The 18280-nt window shown below is 50.0% G+C and overlaps 3 protein-coding genes across 8 annotated transcripts; 2 read left to right on the top strand and 1 right to left on the bottom strand.

Annotated features, from left to right (window-relative positions):
• Positions 1-134: 134 nt before the first annotated feature.
• LOC120666850 (haloacid dehalogenase-like hydrolase domain-containing protein 3) lies at positions 135-2439 on the top strand. Of its 3 annotated transcripts, none has more exons than XM_039946868.1 (4): positions 135-869; positions 1079-1443; positions 1544-1750; positions 1838-2439. In XM_039946868.1, the coding sequence occupies exons 2-4, from the start codon at positions 1144-1146 to the stop codon at positions 2156-2158; spliced, it is 828 nt and encodes a 275-aa protein (XP_039802802.1). In that variant the 5' UTR covers positions 135-869; positions 1079-1143; the 3' UTR covers positions 2159-2439. The 3 variants fall into 3 exon arrangements, with proteins under 3 accessions (XP_039802802.1, XP_039802862.1, XP_039802923.1); XM_039946928.1 differs by having other exon boundaries at positions 135-750; XM_039946989.1 differs by having other exon boundaries at positions 135-453.
• Positions 2440-2741: 302 nt separating this feature from the next.
• Positions 2742-7199, top strand: LOC120666522 (ribosomal RNA large subunit methyltransferase I-like). Of its 4 annotated transcripts, XR_005671825.1 has the most exons (9): positions 2742-3021; positions 3825-4050; positions 4137-4271; positions 4580-4796; positions 4919-5105; positions 5303-5487; positions 5671-5808; positions 6063-6314; positions 6796-7199. XR_005671825.1 is itself a non-coding variant. In XM_039946552.1 (8 exons), exons 1-8 carry the CDS (start codon positions 2757-2759, stop codon positions 6829-6831), a joined length of 1389 nt encoding a protein of 462 aa, XP_039802486.1. In that variant the 5' UTR covers positions 2742-2756; the 3' UTR covers positions 6832-7199. The 4 variants fall into 4 exon arrangements, 2 of the variants coding, with proteins under 2 accessions (XP_039802486.1, XP_039802386.1); XR_005671781.1 differs by having other exon boundaries at positions 5671-6314; positions 6796-7133; XM_039946552.1 differs by lacking the exon at positions 6063-6314.
• LOC120666710 (ALA-interacting subunit 3-like) lies at positions 6452-9395 on the bottom strand. Its single transcript, XM_039946658.1, has 8 exons — positions 8931-9395; positions 8425-8483; positions 8261-8335; positions 8060-8173; positions 7812-7882; positions 7403-7700; positions 6869-7158; positions 6452-6789 (listed from the first exon to the last, which is right to left on the bottom strand). Exons 1-8 carry the CDS (start codon positions 9013-9015, stop codon positions 6735-6737), a joined length of 1047 nt encoding a protein of 348 aa, XP_039802592.1. The 5' UTR covers positions 9016-9395; the 3' UTR covers positions 6452-6734.
• Between the last annotated feature and the right edge of the window lie 8885 nt (positions 9396-18280).

An 18280-nucleotide genomic window follows, 5' to 3' on the forward strand; every position in this document is an offset into this window, starting at 1 on the left:
CGCGTTGTACAACTCCATGATGAATACAGTACCTGGAATTTAGATAGGGAGAGAAACAATTCATAATTAGGTTTCCTACCAGTTCCTTATTGTTTTAATAGACAAATGTGTCTTGGATTCCTTGGCACCTTTCTATAGTTGGGACCTGGATGCCTTGAACTCTCAGCCTGGAACCAAACCACAGGACATTTTTCTGTGTGCTGGACTGCTGCAATTCAGGTGATTGGCTTGTTTCTTCTCCGTTCCAAGGCCTCGTGCTAGGGGCCGGAATCTTCTCTCTATGGTGCCTTGTTCTGCCCCCTTGCTTGTGTTCTTTATGCAGCAGGGTATCTTCTCTCTATGGTGCCTTGTTCTGCCCCTCTGTGCTCTTTGCTTGTGTTCTTTATGCAGCAGGCTGCCGGCACCACCTTGGAGCCTACACAAGTTTCTCCCTACGCCTTTTCTCTCTTTCAGGTGTGATTTTTTTAAAACGGTTTTCTACAATGTTATTAGGCTCTTCAATGCAGGAGGTTGCCTAATGGCATACTCTTCATTTTCTCTTTTCTTGTTGAGCAAGGAGATGGGGGCATAGTATACCTAGACTTCTTTCCTTCGCTTCCCTTTCCTTGAGAAACACCAGCACAGTGCAAAAGAAGTTGGAAGTAGCGTGGTTTTGGTCATCCTTGCTTGGATTGCTTCAAGAGAAGTTTCCTCTTCCTTCCCCGGATGCTCAAATTCGATGTCGGGGATTCCGGGGTTGCTTTCATAGAGGTAGTAGTAGCTTCTTCCTTGCCCCCATTTTGTTCTGCAGCTCAAGGCACCTGCTGCTATAGCTTCAGCTAAGAGTTCTACGATTTCATTATGCTTTCCCTGCCAAATGTCGGCTCCTGGTATTCCACTCTCAATGCAATTTGGTTTGGTACTCAAATTTGGCTGATTGGTTCTTGAGTTCAGGGTTTGATTGTGCCACTTGTAGAATACGGCGCCGATCTTCGATTTTTTTCTCCCCCCCCCCCCCCTATCTTAACTTTTTGGCAACAATGAATTTGGCAGCTTATGATCATGTCATGTTCTTCATTTCTTCTCCTTGTGTAATCAGGTGACAGAGCGCATTAATTTGATGATGAGCATTCAGATCCAAATCCAACTTGGCTGAAGCAATATATGCATCCCGGCCATCATCTTCACAGTCCACCAAGCATGTCGCCGTCGCTGCTGTCGAAGCTGCGGCTGGTCACCGTGGACGTGACGGGCACCCTGATCGCCTACAGGGGCCAGCTCGGCGACTACTACTGCATGGCGGCCAAGTCCGCCGGGATGCTGTGCCCGGACTACGCGCGCGTGCACCAGGGCTTCAAGCTCGCCTACGCCGAGATGAGCCGGCGGCACCCGTGCTTCGGCCACGCCGCCGCCATGCCCAACGCCGAGTGGTGGAAGATGTGCGTCCGGGACTCCTTCGCCATGGTAAGGCAGGCCGCCCGATCTGCGAAGTGATGGCTGCGGCCATGGAATTTCTTCGAGCAGGGTCGCTGATCCTGTGGAGGGCGCGGTGTGATCGACGCAGGCCGGCTACGACTACGACGACGACACGTTCGAGAGGATATTCCGGCGCATCTACGCCACGTTCGGCTCGTCGGCGCCCTACACGGTGTTCCCGGACGCGCGGCGCTTCCTGCGGTGGCTGCGCGGCAGCGGGCTCGTCGTCGGCGTGGTCAGCAACGCCGAGAGCCGGTACAGGGACGTCGTCCTGCCGGCGCTCGGGCTGCACCAGGTCAGCCATGCCGTGCCATGCCCCATGCTCGCCTCTGCCATTTTCGCCGTGTTCTGGAGCTCTGACAACCAACCGTTTGCTCTGAAGGGCTCGGAGTGGGACTTCGGGGTGTTCTCGGGCATCGCCGGCGTCGAGAAGCCCGACCCGAGGATCTACGAGGCGGCGCTGGAGGCGGCGGGGGGCGTGGCGCCGGCGGAGGCGCTGCACATCGGCGACAGCCTGCGCAAGGACTACGCCCCCGCGCGGAGCCTCGGGATGCACGCGCTGCTGCTGGACCGGTTCGGGACCGCCGAGGCGGAGAGCTGGCGGCGGGCCGGCGCGCCGGTGCTCCCGGACCTCGCCGCCGCGCGGGAGTGGCTCGCCGGGGATGTCACCAAGGAGGAAGCGGAGCCTGCCACGGCCAGGTGAAATGTCCGGGAGGAAAGGGAGAGCATTTTGGAAATCGAAATGCTCTTGCCCTGACGAACATTATTGAAATTCCTGCTGCTACGACGGTGTGGAAAATCAGATGCAGCCAGCCCCAGAGAAAATGGCTGGCTGAACGAGCGAGTGTTCATCGCTGATGTATGTAATTAGCTTCAATCCGGAGGCCAATGGCCAACGACCAGGATCGTCGTGTTATCAAGATGAGCACTTCGTTCAGATTTCAGAGTGATCTACAACTGCAATGGGACCCTACACAATTTTGACACAGGGATCCACGTAGAAGCTGCACCATTTTTCAATCGATTTTGCCGAATTCATATGCTCCAAGTGGACCAAACAAAGAATTTCGCTGGAAGCTTCATGAAAAACACTACCAACATTTTCAGTTCCAACAGGGGGCCTTAGGAAATGACGAGGCGAGTTTCTTTTGCATCAAGCCTGAATCGTGAATCCTCTAGATTTTTGTTAGATCAAGACAAATTTAGATCGTTAATTAAAGTGAGTAGTTTTTTTTAAAAAAGAAAGAGGATTAAAAAGAAGCAGTAGGAAACCATCCAAAATCTCGGTAACACGACATGTCATGGGTGGGGCCAGAAAAAGGGCCCACGTGGCAGTAACAGCGAGGAAGATATCCATCCGCAAGTATCTGGGCACCGGGCAGCGGAAACTCAAGCCGGCCATGCTGGGCCTTCGCGCTTGCGGCGGCACGGCGCCGGCGTCGGTGCCCGCGCTCGTCCGGGCGCGCCTGGCGCTGCGCGCCTCCTCCACAGCCTACGACGCCGCCACCGTCGCCGCTGCTTGCTCCGCTTCGTCCAGCCTGGAAAAGCTCGCCGCCGAGCGCAAAGGTCTCGTCCCCTTTTTCTGTGGCACTCTGTCGAACGGTTGTGGGCATCCGTCTCGTGCTCCTGCGGTGCCCCGAGCCGTTAGTCGCTCTGCGCCGCTGCTTTGCTCCCTCTGTCTCATTCTGTGGCACACCATGACGAGACGAAGACGGCACGGTGGGCCGTCGAGCGCAGTAGCCATGGCGATGGCTTCCTGTTTGCTGAAATGCCCAGCCTAAACGTGCATGGCTTGCCATGTTAACATGGCAGCCAAGTTGTGTGCGAGCTACCTTACTGTAGCTTCAGAATAGTGCTAGGTTTATGTGTAGTGAGGTGCCTAATTGTAGCTTTAGAATAGTGCTAAGTTTATTTATAGTGAGGTTTATGCTGATAAAAAAAGTTTGCATCTGTGAGAACTGCCATTGGTGCTGCTGCTTCCCATCAAATCAAAATTAACAATTCTTGAAATCCATCCCTTTCTCTAAACATTTAGCGCTATACTTTAATGCTCCCACAGCTTCATATGCATTGCTAAGCATTTTCTTGTTTGTGACAACATTGTGAGATGATGAGATCAACAGACACCTAAATGTTGACAATAATTTTTTTTAAATCCTTTGAGCGATGATTCACCATAAGGTGGAATTGTATTCTGCGAAGATAGGAAGTCAGTGCTTATCTTGGAATTAGTGTACTGTGAAATCTTGCATATCTGATTTTGTTTGATTGGTAATCAACTCTCACGTTTCAATTAAGTTATGGATAGTAGACTGAAGCATTTATCGGTTAAATTCAAGTAAATACTGACTTTTAAACATGTTTTATAGGTTTGGCAAAAGTAGTATTAAAGAAGGGCAAGACCCAAATATTCGGTGATGGGAGCCCAATGGTGTATAGTGGTGCCGTTGATAGAATAATCGGTCGACCTCCTCCAAAATCCGGTGATATTGTTCTGGTAGCTGATGGGACAGAGAAATCTATTGGATGGGGTCTCTATAACTCTGTGTCCATGTTTTGTGTTAGGCTGATGCAGCTGGAAGAAGAGGCAAGAAGGTGACAGTCAGTGGTACCAACTTTTTTTTAACCGCTGACATTTTAGCACCTCAAGCGGTTGTGTTACTTACCTTTGTTCCTTTCAGAGATCCCACTTGTGCACTTAATATGGAAAGACTGCTCAAAGCAAGGATTTCATCTGCTGTGGATTTGCGGCGAAGTTTGGGTCTCCCTTCAGCTAACACAAATGCTTATCGCCTTATCAACAGTGAAGGAGACAGGTATATGCTCATTTACCAATGGAAGTTGGGACCATGTTTGAATCATCAAAAGTAATACTATTTGTTCAACACAGTTTTTTTTTAATGTTGTAGGGTAACCTTGTGCAATAAATATCCTAAGATAAAAATCCTTAGATGAACAATAGATTGTTTTTGGTGTGCCTTGAATACTCCCGCTAGAGCACTGAATGGTGATCAGCAGCAAAAAGAAGTTACTTTTACTATATTTAGATGCTTTATCTAGTTCTTGACTTGCAGTTTTCTTGGAAATTCATCTAAAATTTTTACTTGCTATTTTTGAACTGCAGATTGTCTGGTCTAATAGTGGATATCTTTGCTGACGTTGCCGTGATTGCTTCATCTGCTGCTTGGGTTGAGAAATATAGGGAAGAAATCCAGTTTCTTGTTAGCAAAGTTAATGGCATCAACCATATAAAGTGGAGGCCATCAGCAGATATTTTGAAAGAGGAAGGATTGGATATATCAGAACAAAATGAGTATGCTTCTTCACGCTCAACTGTGAAGGTGGACCTGTTGACTCAGACAAGTTTATGGTTCAGTATCCATTGGTTTTGATAGTTTGTGTCAAATCTAACATGTGATTTATCATCAATGGTTGTAATAGTATCCCATTGTTATTTTTACAGGTCATGGAGAATGGCATTGTATACATAGTCTCATTAGAGGGTCAGAAGACAGGATTTTATGCAGATCAACGGGAAAACCGCCATTTTGTATCATTGCTCTCAAAGGACCAAAGGGTCCTTGACATTTTCTGCTACAGTGGTGGTTTTGCTCTACATGCAGCCAAGGGTGGTGCTGATAATGTCATTGGTAAAATACTGTAATCTAATGAGCCTTTTATATTTTTAGTCATCTGTTTATGTGGTTTTCAAGTTACGCGCATTGGATTTTGATGGAATAACATCATTAACTTGGTGATTTCACACTAAATCTAATCTTTATTATAAGTTTATAATTTTTTCTGGTTTTATAGTGCAAAGTATTTCAACCACTGTAACCATTTTCAGGCATCGATTCATCGGGATCAGCACTAGACCTTGCCAATGAGAATATAATTCTCAATGAGTTAAATCCTGGAAGGATCTCATTTGTAAAAGGAGATGCAACTGCATTCATGAAAGGAGCTATCTCGAAAAATGAACTGTGGGACTTGGTAATCCTTGACCCCCCAAAGCTGGCACCTCAAAAGAAGGTACGCATAAACACACCACTGGGTCGACTTGTATATCTTGTTTGACTTGAATTGGGATATATATATTTTCATCTTTCAATGCAAAAACTGAAGCATGCTGTATGTGTAACTGTTCGTGAATTTTTTGCCTCTTAGCACGCCCCCTTTCATTGACTTGTTGATGACCACCTCTTGTATTTATAGGTGCTACAAAGTGCATCCGGTATGTATAGAAGCTTGAATGCTCTTGCGATGCAAGTAGTGAAGCCAGGGGGATTACTCATGACATGTTCTTGTTCTGGAGCTATGACTCAAAGTGGCATGTTCCTTAAAACCATTCAGGTATTTGACCTTACCCATCTTGGACAACTACTCAACACACATCCTGTCCCCTGGAGCGTACAAGGCCCTGTAAGGCTTTTTACTGCTTTCCAGCATGTTGAATCATTCTCTTATTTATGCTGTAGTTCTCCCGACATTTGATTTAGTTGTGAGATGATTAAAAAAAGTAGGTGCTCCCGTTGATAATTTTCTGTTAATTTGCCCACGTATTTAACTGTTCAGAAACTTCCTCTTCTAATGTTCTTTCGTATTAGGGTGCTGCATCAATGGCCGGCAAAAAGGTGACAATCTTACGCCAAGCTGGGGCAGCTTGTGATCATCCCATTGACCCTGCATACCCTGAGGGCCAGTATCTCAGCAATTACTTGCTAAGAGTGGCATGAAAAAGAAAAAAACGGATGTAGAAGCAGCAGAAGTTTATAGTTGTAGCAGCCTGACAAGCCTTATACTGATCACGTCTGATTTCTGAAGAGCTTAAGTTAATCTGTCATAGTTTAGTCATGCAGGTTAGATGCAGTCCTTTATTTACGAAGAAAAATGCATCCATTTTGTTTGATTTACATAATATCCTTAGACCTTAGGAACACTGTACTTGCATGATGGGTATTTTTATCAACATCCACAAGTGGTGACTAGAATGGAAGATGCAAACCATATAAATGGAATTTCACAGCAGTTTTGAAAATCAAAACCGACACTCACTTCTGACTCCAAGTATACAATTTGGAGAACAGAAAGGTATTTCGTTTCAATGTAATGTACAATCTGTCCACAATTTGATCCAAAGCTATCACTCGTACATGGCCTACCTTGTATGTATTCTACACCAATTCTCACAAATAATATTTCTATGTAGTACATGATACATTTGAACCATAAGCTGAATTGTTCTCGCTGCCTGTGTAACATTTAATTTTCAAAGTGTATCAGCGGCCTACAGGGGGCCTGTTCCATGACAAGTAATTGTTATCTCCCAATTTCCTGCAGGTGACCAGAAGAAAATCAGTTTTGCATACATCTTGATATAATTGCAATCCGTGTGACCTAAAAAGTCACTAACCTTGGTTTAATTAAGTAGAGCAAGGTGAATGCAAATGCCAAGAAGAAGCAGAGTCCACCAACAGTCAGATATGCTAGGCCAAGAAAATCGTTCTTTCCACCAAGCCAGGTTGTGGTAGAAAGCACCAACTTCTTCTTGCCACCAAAGCTATAGGTGTTGTAATTGTTCTCCAAATGGACTGTAATGGTGTCGTTTACCTTGAGATCAACATGTATCCTACCATACAGCTTTCTGAATGTAGGAAGTGCTGCAGTTCGCATCCAAACGATAAGGTCCTCTTGCTCACTCAACTGCTCAATAGAAAAGCAGGTCAGTGAATTCAGTGGCAAAATTTATCCTGAACTATCAAACGAGCTTATCTCAATCAATCTAAGATAAAATTCATTGGGGCCATTTTATCAAATTCAGTGGGGGCCATTTTATCTTAAATTCAATAACTACCTATACTACAAGCGCAATTTTCCTCTGAGGTGCCCACGGCCCACCAAATATGTAGTTATTTGATGGTATAAAAAGCAAGGGCCACATACATACCGGCATAGTTGAATTAAGTATTTTTCCACCTTGAAGAGGTCCTTTCTGGAAGTTTGTTGGGAAGACATCACTCCCAAATTTGTGCTCTCTGTCACTCTTCCAAGATATGTCTTTCTTGTCCACTGTCAAGTTTTCATTGTTACGGCGAAGGGTATATGTATCATTGAACAGGCTCCATGCAATAAGACCACAAGGCACGATTGGCTTTCCATCTACTGTGGCCTCAGGATCGCAATTGTCAGTTTTCCCCGCCTTACTTTTATCTCTTAGCTGTTCATCATTGCGACTCTTGACATACCTTAATGTGATGGATGTGACAGTTAAGCAGAGTAAAAACATCTTAAAGTGCAAGAAGACTAGAGAGAGAGAGAGAGAGAGAGAGAGAGAGAGAGAGAGAGAGGATGCATACCTCCTATGATTCTGGTAGAAGTTATCCAGCTGATAATAAACAAATATTGGCCGCTTCATTTCCTTTGTAATCTGAAGACCATGTATTCAAATATTTAAGCCAAGGATTCATTTGGGTTTTAAGCCAAGATGCATATTTTTGAACTAACATGTCACACAATATGTCACTAGTCAATGTCCTTGCTATTATTGTTTTTCCATTCCCAAAATTTAAGGTTATAGAAGAAGACATGCAGATAATCCATTTACCGTCAGGCTCCTTGTGCAGGTTTTTGGTATAGTTTTGTCCCGGATGTAAGCAAGCTTGTCAGTCACATTAGTGGGAACACATGCGTCATCATACCGATCAACAATCTCGACAACCTGCAGCAAAGAAAACAACCAACATAAACAAAATGACCGAACTCATTATCAAACCAACTAACCAAGCAGATAGGGTATGAGGCATACTTGTCTTGAAGCTCGCAGCGAAGCAACACCAATTGGGACAAAAATCACACCAACAAGAACAAATACTGAAATAACCTGTACAACGTAAGAAATTAAGCACAACCATTTGTAAGATATGATGCAGGAAAGCTGACGTCAAGGGAATTTTGTACTATTAAACCTACCCATTTTGGAGTAAGAATTGGCTTGCAAGCTGGGAGCTCCTGCTGCGTAAACTTGGAGTCTGTTTGCACGGAAGGACTAGTCCTTAATACCAGCAAAGCTTAATATGAATATATGAAAAGCAGGCACGCCATTTAAAAGATTCAGAATTTTATCGATGACTCGGAAGTCAGAACCCCAGTTCTGATCTCTACCGGTAGTATTAATAACTAGTCAAAAGCATGGACTAAGTTCTTCGACTATATCATCTCAAAGAGAGAGAAAACAGTCAAATACAGTATGATTGAACATCAGATTTCAGTATTCGAGAGAAATTAAACCTCACAAGTCACAAAGTTCACCTTGATCACTACCAACTTATAGATGATAACCAGCCCGAAAATACTCAAAAGAAAAGGTTCTAAACCCAGTGAAAATGAAAAGGAAAACAGGGATGATATCCTTGTTTGAATCCTAAAACTAGAGATAATATAAATCAGCAAGATCATATTGTGGAAGGAGATCTCACACTTGGGCTTCCTGGAGTTCCTCCTGGGCGCCGCGCCGCCGTCCCCGGATCCGCCGGAGCTCGACCCGGCGGCGTGGCTGTCCATCTCACCAACCGCCAAGAAACGCCTCTACCTGCCGCCCGAAACGAACCTCGCCAAAATCGCCGGCCGGCCGCACCGAGAGAAACCCAAGCAAGCAAGACGAAACGAACGCCGCCCCCGGCTCCCCTGCCTGCCTCGAGATTTGTTGGCGCGTGGAAGGCGAGAGCGGGGAAAGAAGTAGAACACGGAAAAGCTGGGGCCCTGCTGGGCTGCTGGTCGCCTTGCGAAGGTGGAAGGGGGCGGGGGCGGTTTGACTCGAGAAGAGGAGGTGGGGGAGGGAGGTGGTGGTGTGGTCGTGGGTCGTGCCCCCCCTGTTGAGCTGCGCCGGCGGAGATGACCAGGGGAAGAGTCGAATCAGTCAAGAAGTTGCCTAATCCTAATGCTAAGAAAAAAAACAGCGTCTAGAAGGTTGGTAACCTGGTATTGGAACGGTTGGGTTGGCTGTTTTTTCCGGATTCGCTGATTAGCTGTCCTCTCGGTTTTGGTCTACGCTGCAGCCGCGTATACTAGCCGCCGGTAGGTGGTCCGATATTTCTTCAATCTTACAAATTTTTAGAACGGTGAAAATAGCTTCAGGGTGTTTGGATTGGTTAGGGATTATAAAAGTCAAGTATGAATGTTACCATGTGGCGCGGCCGCTTAGCAGTTTATATGATTGTAACATTTCGATGAGTGATCAATAAAATTTCTCTTTACTCACAAAAACAATGAATGTGTATCCAATCCAAACAGCTACCCGATTCTTGTAAATTCTATACTATTTCCCTCTAGCTACTTATTCAAGGATCCAAATACCCCTCTATTTATATCAATAATTCATATTTTTTTATAATTTATAACTAATATCTAGATTTTAATAATCTGTGTCGTATCACATTCCCCTCCAAATAGAATAAGGGCTTGATCTGGTGACGACAAGTGCAAGTATGCGTGCAAGAGCGAGAGAAGGATATACATAGAAATGACGGAAGTGTAGGGTTGCAGTGTTGCATCAATGTGTACATCTCCCAAAAATGTCAAATTGAAAGTGATCGGGTGCTCTAGCCTAAGAGGGGGAGGGGGTGAATTAGGCACTAATAAAAACTTAGACCTATGGCTCCAACTAGTTTGCACAAAGCTTAAACTAAAACAAGCTATCTAGATGTGCAACTAGGTTGTTCTAGTGTAAAACCCCTATCCCAAAAGAGTTTAGCAACCTATAGCCTTTCCTACAAAGAAACTATTCTATGAAAGTAAAGGCATACAAATTACTAGAATGAAATGCGGAAGCTTAAAGAGCGGGATAGGAGATAGCAAACTCTTGACGCGGGTGTTTATCCCGTGGTTCGGTTAGCCACAAAGGCACACCTACATCCACGTTGTTGTAGCACTCACTAAGAGTATTGCTACTCGGCCACCAAGTCTCTTCCGTGAACACAATCACGGTCACCTTGGCCCCGGGTTCCACTAAGGAGCTTCTCCACAAAGGATGGGGGTCTCCACGTCCCCCGCACAAAGGTGTCGTCGCCGCTCCACACCAAGTCGGAGGGTCGATGACGTTGCCGGCGAGCTCCACGCTCCAAGGTGCCGGCGCACCAAGCTCTTGTTTTGGTTCACTAATGAACCACAGCACAAAGGCTCTAAGCCTTGCAAACTCACTCACTAAGAGCTAATCCTTTACACAACACTCTCAAAGTGTGCTAAGGGCTAAGGATATGATCTTGATGCTTTTGTATGGCTTGGAGATGTTCTTGGGTGTGTGTGGGATGTCCAGTAACTCCAGCAAACTTCAAATGGCCGGGGTGAGGCGTATATATAGGCCACCAAGTCTTGTAGCCGTTGCTCCAACGGTTAGCTGAAAATCTGCGTACCACCGGAAAAATCGATGCCTCTTGGCGGGGTAGCGTCGGTTCATCCGGTCACTCATAACACGAAGTAGCCGTTGGACTCCTGACGGCTGACGCAGAGACCACCGGTTGAACCGATACTTTGCACCGATGCCTCACCGGTTCAACCGGTGCTGAAGGAATCTTCTCCTGGACGCTGACGTCATTACACCGGAGGTATGCACCGATGCCCTATCGGTTGAACCGGTGCTGAAGACACTTCTTCTGGGCACTGACATCGCCTCTGGTACAAAGGACGGCCAATGCACCGATGCCCCATTTTGACCCGTCGGTTCAACCGGTGCTTATAGGCTGACTTGGCTTCGACTCCCTTCTGCACCAAAGTATCATGGCGTCGGTTCTTCCGACTACCATCGGATGCTCCGATGCCCATGGCGTCGGTTCTTCCGGTGCTACTGACCGAAGAGCTTTCAGGGCGCTGCCCTGAGACCCGCGAGGGGCGGCTCCCCCTCGACCCCCGTCCGCTAACCGGGTAGCGGAACCCCCGTAGGGGCTGTCCTTCGGGCCTTGCTACGCCTATTTTCTCTTTCTCTTTGTCATCACTTGAACCTAAAAGCCTGAGAATGATCATCTTAACAATCATATTAGTCCAAGTGTTGTGTTGTCATTCGATCACCAAAATCACTCGAAATGGCATAAATGGTGCCATGTTCGTTACACAAATATGGAAGACTTATATGAAGGTTGACATCAAGGCAAGAAAAAAGTTGGAATTAGAGGTAGTAAGAGTTTAATGGGACCATCTGAATAGTCAGGAAGACTTTTTCAGATGCTGTGGTAGCACAATTTTTAGGAGATCATTGCAATCCTAATAGGCTTCTTTTTCTCTTCTCGAATGCATTTACTCCTTCGAGTATCAAGGTCTTACATTGTTCTTGCATGTAAATCGTGTATCTTATTATTGAAAATCACGTGGCTTAGACGTTGATTCCCAAGCGCGCCCACGCCCCATCATGTTATAGCACTGTTATCTTTCATTGACTTTTTCTCTGGAGATTACATATCTTAGACGTTGGTTTGGAAACTTACCTTGGAGATAAATGCACTAGATAAATTTTATTGACATGTGGAAGAATATAAAAGTCATACACGCTTTACGGTATGTTTGGAACAGGAAAAATATAGATTAAGTTTCAAGAAACAACTCTATTTAAGAAGAAATCGAAGTGCATCTTTTTTTTTCTCAAGATTTTTTTTTTGGGATTTGCATACGGGAAAAGCAGCAGGAGTATGTTCAAAAAAGGAGTTTTTTTTAGAGGGACATGAGTAATAATAATAGAACGAATGGGAAAACATGAGGCACCTATTTATCTTGCATAAGATAGTTATCATACATATCTTTAATCCATTAACGGCTCAACAGTAGGCCCATAAACTACGAGCCGCCGTTGTCTTTCACAGTTTCTTCTTTTCTCGTGTGTCCGCAGCCCGTCCGAATATTTTTAAATTCCAACACAAACAGATGGTAAAGACTAAAGCGTGGTAGCGGACCAGCAGCACACGCAGGACAGGCTGGAGTACGACCACGTGCACTGCCGTGTGTCGTGGGCACCACCGGAGAATTTTTTTCTCTCATTTGTTTCCCATGATCCGAATGTCCTGCTAGTGATTTTTAGTTTTCCTTTTTTTCAACAATAGTGTCGGGTACCATGATTAGGGGCACCTTAACCAGGGGACTAAAATAGCCCTAAAAACACGAACACATGCTGGACAACCGGGCCCACGAAGGCCTACAGCCTCCTTCCAATCTGGAAGAAAGGAAAGGACTCAAAGAAGCCCAATACGCGGCCCACGTATACAGTGCGGCCCATCCGCACCTCCCTCGAACCCGCGGGGCGATCTCCGCCTCGCTCGAGGGCTCACTGACGAGACCCTCGACCGCGCTCCGCGTCTCCGCCTCGCTCGAGGGTAGCGAGCCTATCCTCGGGGGAGCGGATCATCTCCGCCTCGCTCGAGGCCACCCCTCGACGGAAAGGACAAATGACCCTTCGCTCACCCGCCCGCCGTACGGAGGCATTAAACGCCAATCACTCCTCCACAGCGCCCGGGTCAGACAACGTCAGGCCGTCATTCCCCACAGTGGCTGCGATCGGAGTCTCGTCCGCCAACTCCGGTCACTGCTCCGCCATCCCGGATGCTGTGTCGACACTGTGGGAACCTGCGATGCAGTGCAAGACGTGCTCGGCACTGCTCCAACCACTATACTGCCAACTTCTCATACCTCCTTCAAACTTTTCCTTCCGCGGAGCCCTCGAACTTTTCCTTCTCATACCTCCTTCATACCGACCTTGACCAGGACAAGACCCTGGCCTGCAAGACCTCAGAATGTCGCCACGTCACGCCTGGGGGACGGTACCCCCTACAGTAACGACCATGCCGCCCGCTGAGCAACAAGGACACCGGCGCGATCTCCGCAAGCCCAAGGACGACACCCAGGACGACTGCCACGCCAGGCGCCATACCAAATGGTGTACTTCCCACAGTACTCGACCACTGCGCCCCCGCAATTCGGGGAGAAGACGACGACCTCCTGAGCATGTACACCGCCCCTCCTTGCATCTATAAAAGGAGGAGGCAGGCTTTATCTTAGGGGACCGGAGGATTCACACGCACGTAACTCGCAGAACACGCACACCTGCTCCCCAGAACACAATATTGGCACTCGCCTCAATCAACTCCTCCTCTAGCAGAGACCTGGGAGCTTCCCTCCCTCTCTCGCCTCGCTTGTACCCCCTACTACAGGCACCCCCGGTGCAAGACAGTACAATGCTCTCGCACAACCCTTTGCTGGACGTACGGCCCCGCGGCCGGAACCAGAATAAACTTGTGCGTGACTGTGTTGCCTCTTGCATCAACCATCTGGGACGAGGAACACGCAGCATCATCACTAGTTGGTGCCCGACCCCCGGGTCAGGACACAGACAGTTGGCGCGCCAGGTAGGGGCCGCTGCGTGTCATTTCTCTTTTGTTCCCATTTGATCTCCAAGGATGGCGAGCAGATCCAACCCATTTCCCATGGGCACCTCGGATCCGCACCTAGCGGGATACGTGATTTGGTTCGGGAGTCTTGAATTCAGGGCAACCGGTAATGGTTACCTCATGGAGCTCCTCTCGCCCAGACGCAACCCCGACACTCCAACTTCACCAGCCTGGCGCAATAGGCGCTCGGGCCAGCGCTCGTGACAAGCGCGCATGGAGCGGCGCAGGGCGGCACGCCTCAACTCCCCCGCGTGGGTTGAGGTTGGCATGTCATAGCGCAGCGTCGCGGCCGACGGAGCCACCACTTCGTCATCACGTGCCCCGGCGCCATTTGCGTCAGCACCATCATCGACTGCAGCCCCTGTGCCTCCCAGGGAGGGCGCGACTACGCTGTCGCCCTTTCCATTCGGGATACGCAACGCTGCCACCTATGCCTCTTCATCCAGCACCAACTTCACCGAGTACGAGGATCTGCCGGGTCATCACCTCCTCTCGATCCGCAACCTCATCGCGTCATCTCCTGACGACTCTTACCCCGAGATGGCGGGCTCGATCGCCGACGACATCAACTTCTTCATGGACAACTTCACGGCCGAGGAGGCCGAGGACTACTCCGGGGTCCAAGACTTCGGCGCTTTTCGCTCGTTCCTGCTCGCGGCGGCTCACTGCCTCACTTGCTCCGAGGACTCTAGCGAGGGGGATTACTATCCCACTCGGGAGTGCTTCATGGTCCAGCTCGCGGACGGGCGAATCGGCGATGCTCCGGACAATGACGGGAACAGAGGGGCAGACGCGCAGGCAAACCAACCAGTGGTGCCTGTCGCGACCCCTTCTTCATCGTCAAGCTCGGCGGCACGGCAGGCGCAGCTGGCGCAACTCAAGGAGCTTCAAGCTAGGCTCGACGAGCAGCACCGGCAGACGCAGGAGCTGTGCACTGCGCTCGAGCAGCAGGGCACCGCGCATGGCACGCAGGCCCGGGTGGCGGGGCGCGTCGCCTGGGAACGTATCCTAGCTAACAACGTCGACATACCACCGGAAACTGAAGACGGCCAGCGAGAAACTCGTCGCTGTGGCCTACCTACTCCAAGCGAAGCCTAAGCCATCTACGACTTCGTGTCGCAATCTACGCTACGAGGCACAGGTGCTCATCGAGTAGGCTGCTGTGCAGCAGACCGAGAGCTCTGCGTCTCACATGCGCTCGACAGTCCCGAAGACCGGAGGTGCAGCACACCAGGGCCGCGAGGCCTCGGTGCCCTCCCCCCAGGAGCAAAGGGCAAGGCAGCCGCAGCAGACGGGGCGAAGGCACCCACGGTGCACGACCGCATCGGAAGGACTCCCGCGAGGGAGCGACTCCACGACATGCGCGGACACGCCGGCGACGGCGACGCCCGCAACATCATCAATGGTAGGAAGTACACCCCTCGACGGGGTGGCCGCTTCGACCCCAAACAGGACAGGGGCGAGTCACCGGAGCCTCCGGGCACCCGTGTGTTCAGCCGGGAGATTCATACTGCTCCCTTTCCCCTGCGCTTTCGACAGCCCACCACCCTCGTCAAATACTCGGGCGAGACCGATCCTGCGGTCTGGCTCAATGACTACCACCTAGCATGCCAGCTGGGCGGTGCGACGGAAGACGCGGTCATCATCCGCAACCTCCCCTTTCACCTCGCTGACGCCACGCGAACGTGGCTCGAGGACTTGCCCGCAGACCAGATCCACGACTGGGCCGACCTAGTCAAGATTTTCGTGGGCAACTTCCAGGGCACTTACGTGCACCCTGGGAACTCCTGGGATCTCAAAGGGTGTCGGCAGAAGCCCACTGAGTCCCTGCGCGACTACGTGCGGCGCTTCTCCAAGCAATGCACCGAGCTCCCCAGCGTCACCCATGTCGAGGTCATCAACGCTTTCCTCGAAGGCATGACGTGCAGGAACCTGGTGCACGAGCTTGCACGAAGCCGTCCCGCCAGTACCAACGAGCTGTTCGATGCCGCCACCAACTATGCCGCCGGCGAGGAGGCAGTTGGTGCCATCTTTGACGACAAGGCGAATAAGCGCAAGGAAGATGCGCCCGCAGAGGGCGGCAGCGCCAAGACCAACGCCCTCGCCAAGAAGCAAAAGCAAGGGAAGAAAGGAAAGAAGCCAGCCCCACCGAACCAGCACGGACTGGGACAGGCAGAGGACTCCGACGAGGCCTTTGTCACCGCCCCAGACTGCAAAGGACCTTGAGGACCCCTCGAGGTGGTGGCGGCCTGTTCGACGACATGCTTAAGAAGCCGTGCCCATACCACAAGGGCTCGGTCAACCACACCCTCTAGAGCAGTGCGAGATGCTCCGAAAGTACTACAACCGCGTCGCGCATCGCGATGAGGACAAGAAGAAGGATGCTGGCGACAAAGGTGGAGACGACGAGTTCTCCTCGGTGGAGAATGCCTTCTTCATCTTCGGGGGGCCAACGACGAACATGACCTCTCGGCAGCGCAAACGTGAGCGCCGGGAAGTATTCTCCATCACCAAGGCCACGCCATCCTACCTCGACTGGTTGGAGAACACCATTTCCTTCGGCCGCGAGGACCACCCCAACTACGTCCCGCACCTGGGACGCTACCCACTTTTTGTCGACCCCATCATTGGCAACACCCGTTTCTCCAAGGTGCTCATGGATGGAGGCAGCAGCCTCAACATCATGTATGCCCACACCTTGGAGCTCATGGGGATCAGACTGGACAAGCTCTGCCCCAGCAAGTCGCCATTGCATGGCGTGGCGCCGGGGAAGCGAGTCCAACCCCTCGGCCAGACCGACCTACCCGTCTGCTTCGGCACGGCAGCCAACTTCCGCAAGGAAGTGCTCCCCTTCGAGGTGGTGGGGTTTTGGGGAGCCTACCACGCCATCCTTGGCCGTCCCTGCTACGCCAAGTTCATGGCCATCCCCAGCTACACCTACCTCAAGTTGAAGATGCCAGATCCAAAGGGTGTCATCACTGTCGGCTCCTCATTCGAGCATGCCTACGAGTGCGACGTTGAGTGCGTCGAGCACGCGGAGGACGAGGGCCTCGCAGCCACCCTCGACAAGATGGCAAGCGAGGCCTTGGACTCCACGCACTGGTACACGGGCAGCTTCGAACCCGCCGAAGGTATCAAGAAGGTGCCCCTCAACCCGAATCACCCCGACGGCAAGGCGTTGCAGGTCAGTGCCACCCTCGACAGCAAATAGGAAGTGGTGCTCGTCGACTTTCTCCGCGCCAATGCAGATATCTTTGCGTGGAGCCCCTCGGACATGCCCGGTATACCGAAGGAGGTCGCCGAGCACTCCCTTGACATCCGACCCAACTCCAAGCCGGTGAAGCAGCGCCTGCGACGCTTCGACGAGCTCAAGCGCCGGGCGATCGGCGAGGAGCTGCAGAAACTTCTGGCGGCTGGATTCATCAAGGAGGTATTCCACTTGTTGGTGGCAATCGACAAATTCTCCAAGTGGATCGAGGCTCGACCCATCGGCAGGATTAGATCCGAGCAGGTTGTTCTGTTCTTTACTGACATTGTCTTCAGGTTCGGGGTCCTGAATTCGATCATCACCGACAACGGCACCCAGTTCACGGGCAAAAAATTCTTGGCATTTTGCGACAGCTACCACATACACGTGGACTGGTCGGCTGTGGCGCACCCACAGACGAATGGGCAAGTGGAACGTGCCAATGGCATGATCCTTCAAGGCCTCAAGTCAAGGATCTTCAACACCCTGAACAAGTTTGGCCGGAGGTGGCTCACGGAGCTGCCCTCGGTTATCTGGAGCCTGAGGACGACCCCAAGCAGAGCCACGGGCTTTACCTCGTTCTTCCTCGTCTATGGCGCCGAGGCCATGCTCCCCACAGACTTGGAGTATGGGTCTCCGAGGCTCAAGGCCTATCTAGAACAGCAGAACCAGCAAGCCCGCGAGGACTCGCTAGATCAAGTGGACAAGGCTCAAGATGTGGCACTCCTACACTCTGCGCGTTATCAGCAGTCCCTGCGAAGATACCAAGCGCAGAGGGTTCGACGCCGAGACCTCAACAAGGGTGACCTGGTGCTGAGGCTTCGACAGGACAACAGGGGACGCCGCAAACTTTCACCACCGTGGGAAGGCTCATACATCATTGCCGAGGTGCTCAAGTCCGGCACATACAAGCTGGCGAATGAAAACAGCGAAGTCTTCACCAATGCTTGGAACATACAGCAGCTACATCGCTCCTATCCTTAGAATTCCAAGCTATTTGTACATCGTTTTGTACTCGTATTTGAGATTTCCCGAAACAATAAAGGAGTATGCTTTACTTATTTATTTTTTTGGGAAGTTTCTAGACCCTCGGGGGCTCGGATGCGCACGAACACTGAGGTATTCCTGGCTTTACCCTTGGCAAAGCCAAACCTCC

This window comes from Panicum virgatum, chromosome 1K (genome assembly GCF_016808335.1).
Source record: "Panicum virgatum strain AP13 chromosome 1K, P.virgatum_v5, whole genome shotgun sequence".
NCBI lineage: Eukaryota > Viridiplantae > Streptophyta > Magnoliopsida > Poales > Poaceae > Panicum > Panicum virgatum.

Coding starts and splice junctions, on each gene's coding strand:
- LOC120666850 (XM_039946868.1), top strand. CDS start 1,144: ATGCATCCCGGCCATCATCTTCACAGTCCACCAAGCATGTCGCCGTCG. Junction 1,444..1,543: donor TCCGGGACTCCTTCGCCATG/GTAAGGCAGGCC, acceptor TGATCGACGCAG/GCCGGCTACGACTACGACGA. Junction 1,751..1,837: donor CGGCGCTCGGGCTGCACCAG/GTCAGCCATGCC, acceptor TTTGCTCTGAAG/GGCTCGGAGTGGGACTTCGG.
- LOC120666522 (XM_039946452.1), top strand. CDS start 2,757: ATGGGTGGGGCCAGAAAAAGGGCCCACGTGGCAGTAACAGCGAGGAAG. Junction 3,022..3,824: donor GCTCGCCGCCGAGCGCAAAG/GTCTCGTCCCCT, acceptor CATGTTTTATAG/GTTTGGCAAAAGTAGTATTA. Junction 4,797..4,918: donor CTTCACGCTCAACTGTGAAG/GTGGACCTGTTG, acceptor TTATTTTTACAG/GTCATGGAGAATGGCATTGT.
- LOC120666710 (XM_039946658.1), bottom strand. CDS start 9,015: ATGGACAGCCACGCCGCCGGGTCGAGCTCCGGCGGATCCGGGGACGGC. Junction 7,159..7,402: donor TACTTAATTCAACTATGCCG/GTATGTATGTGG, acceptor TCTATTGAGCAG/TTGAGTGAGCAAGAGGACCT. Junction 6,790..6,868: donor CTCTACTTAATTAAACCAAG/GTTAGTGACTTT, acceptor GGTCACCTGCAG/GAAATTGGGAGATAACAATT.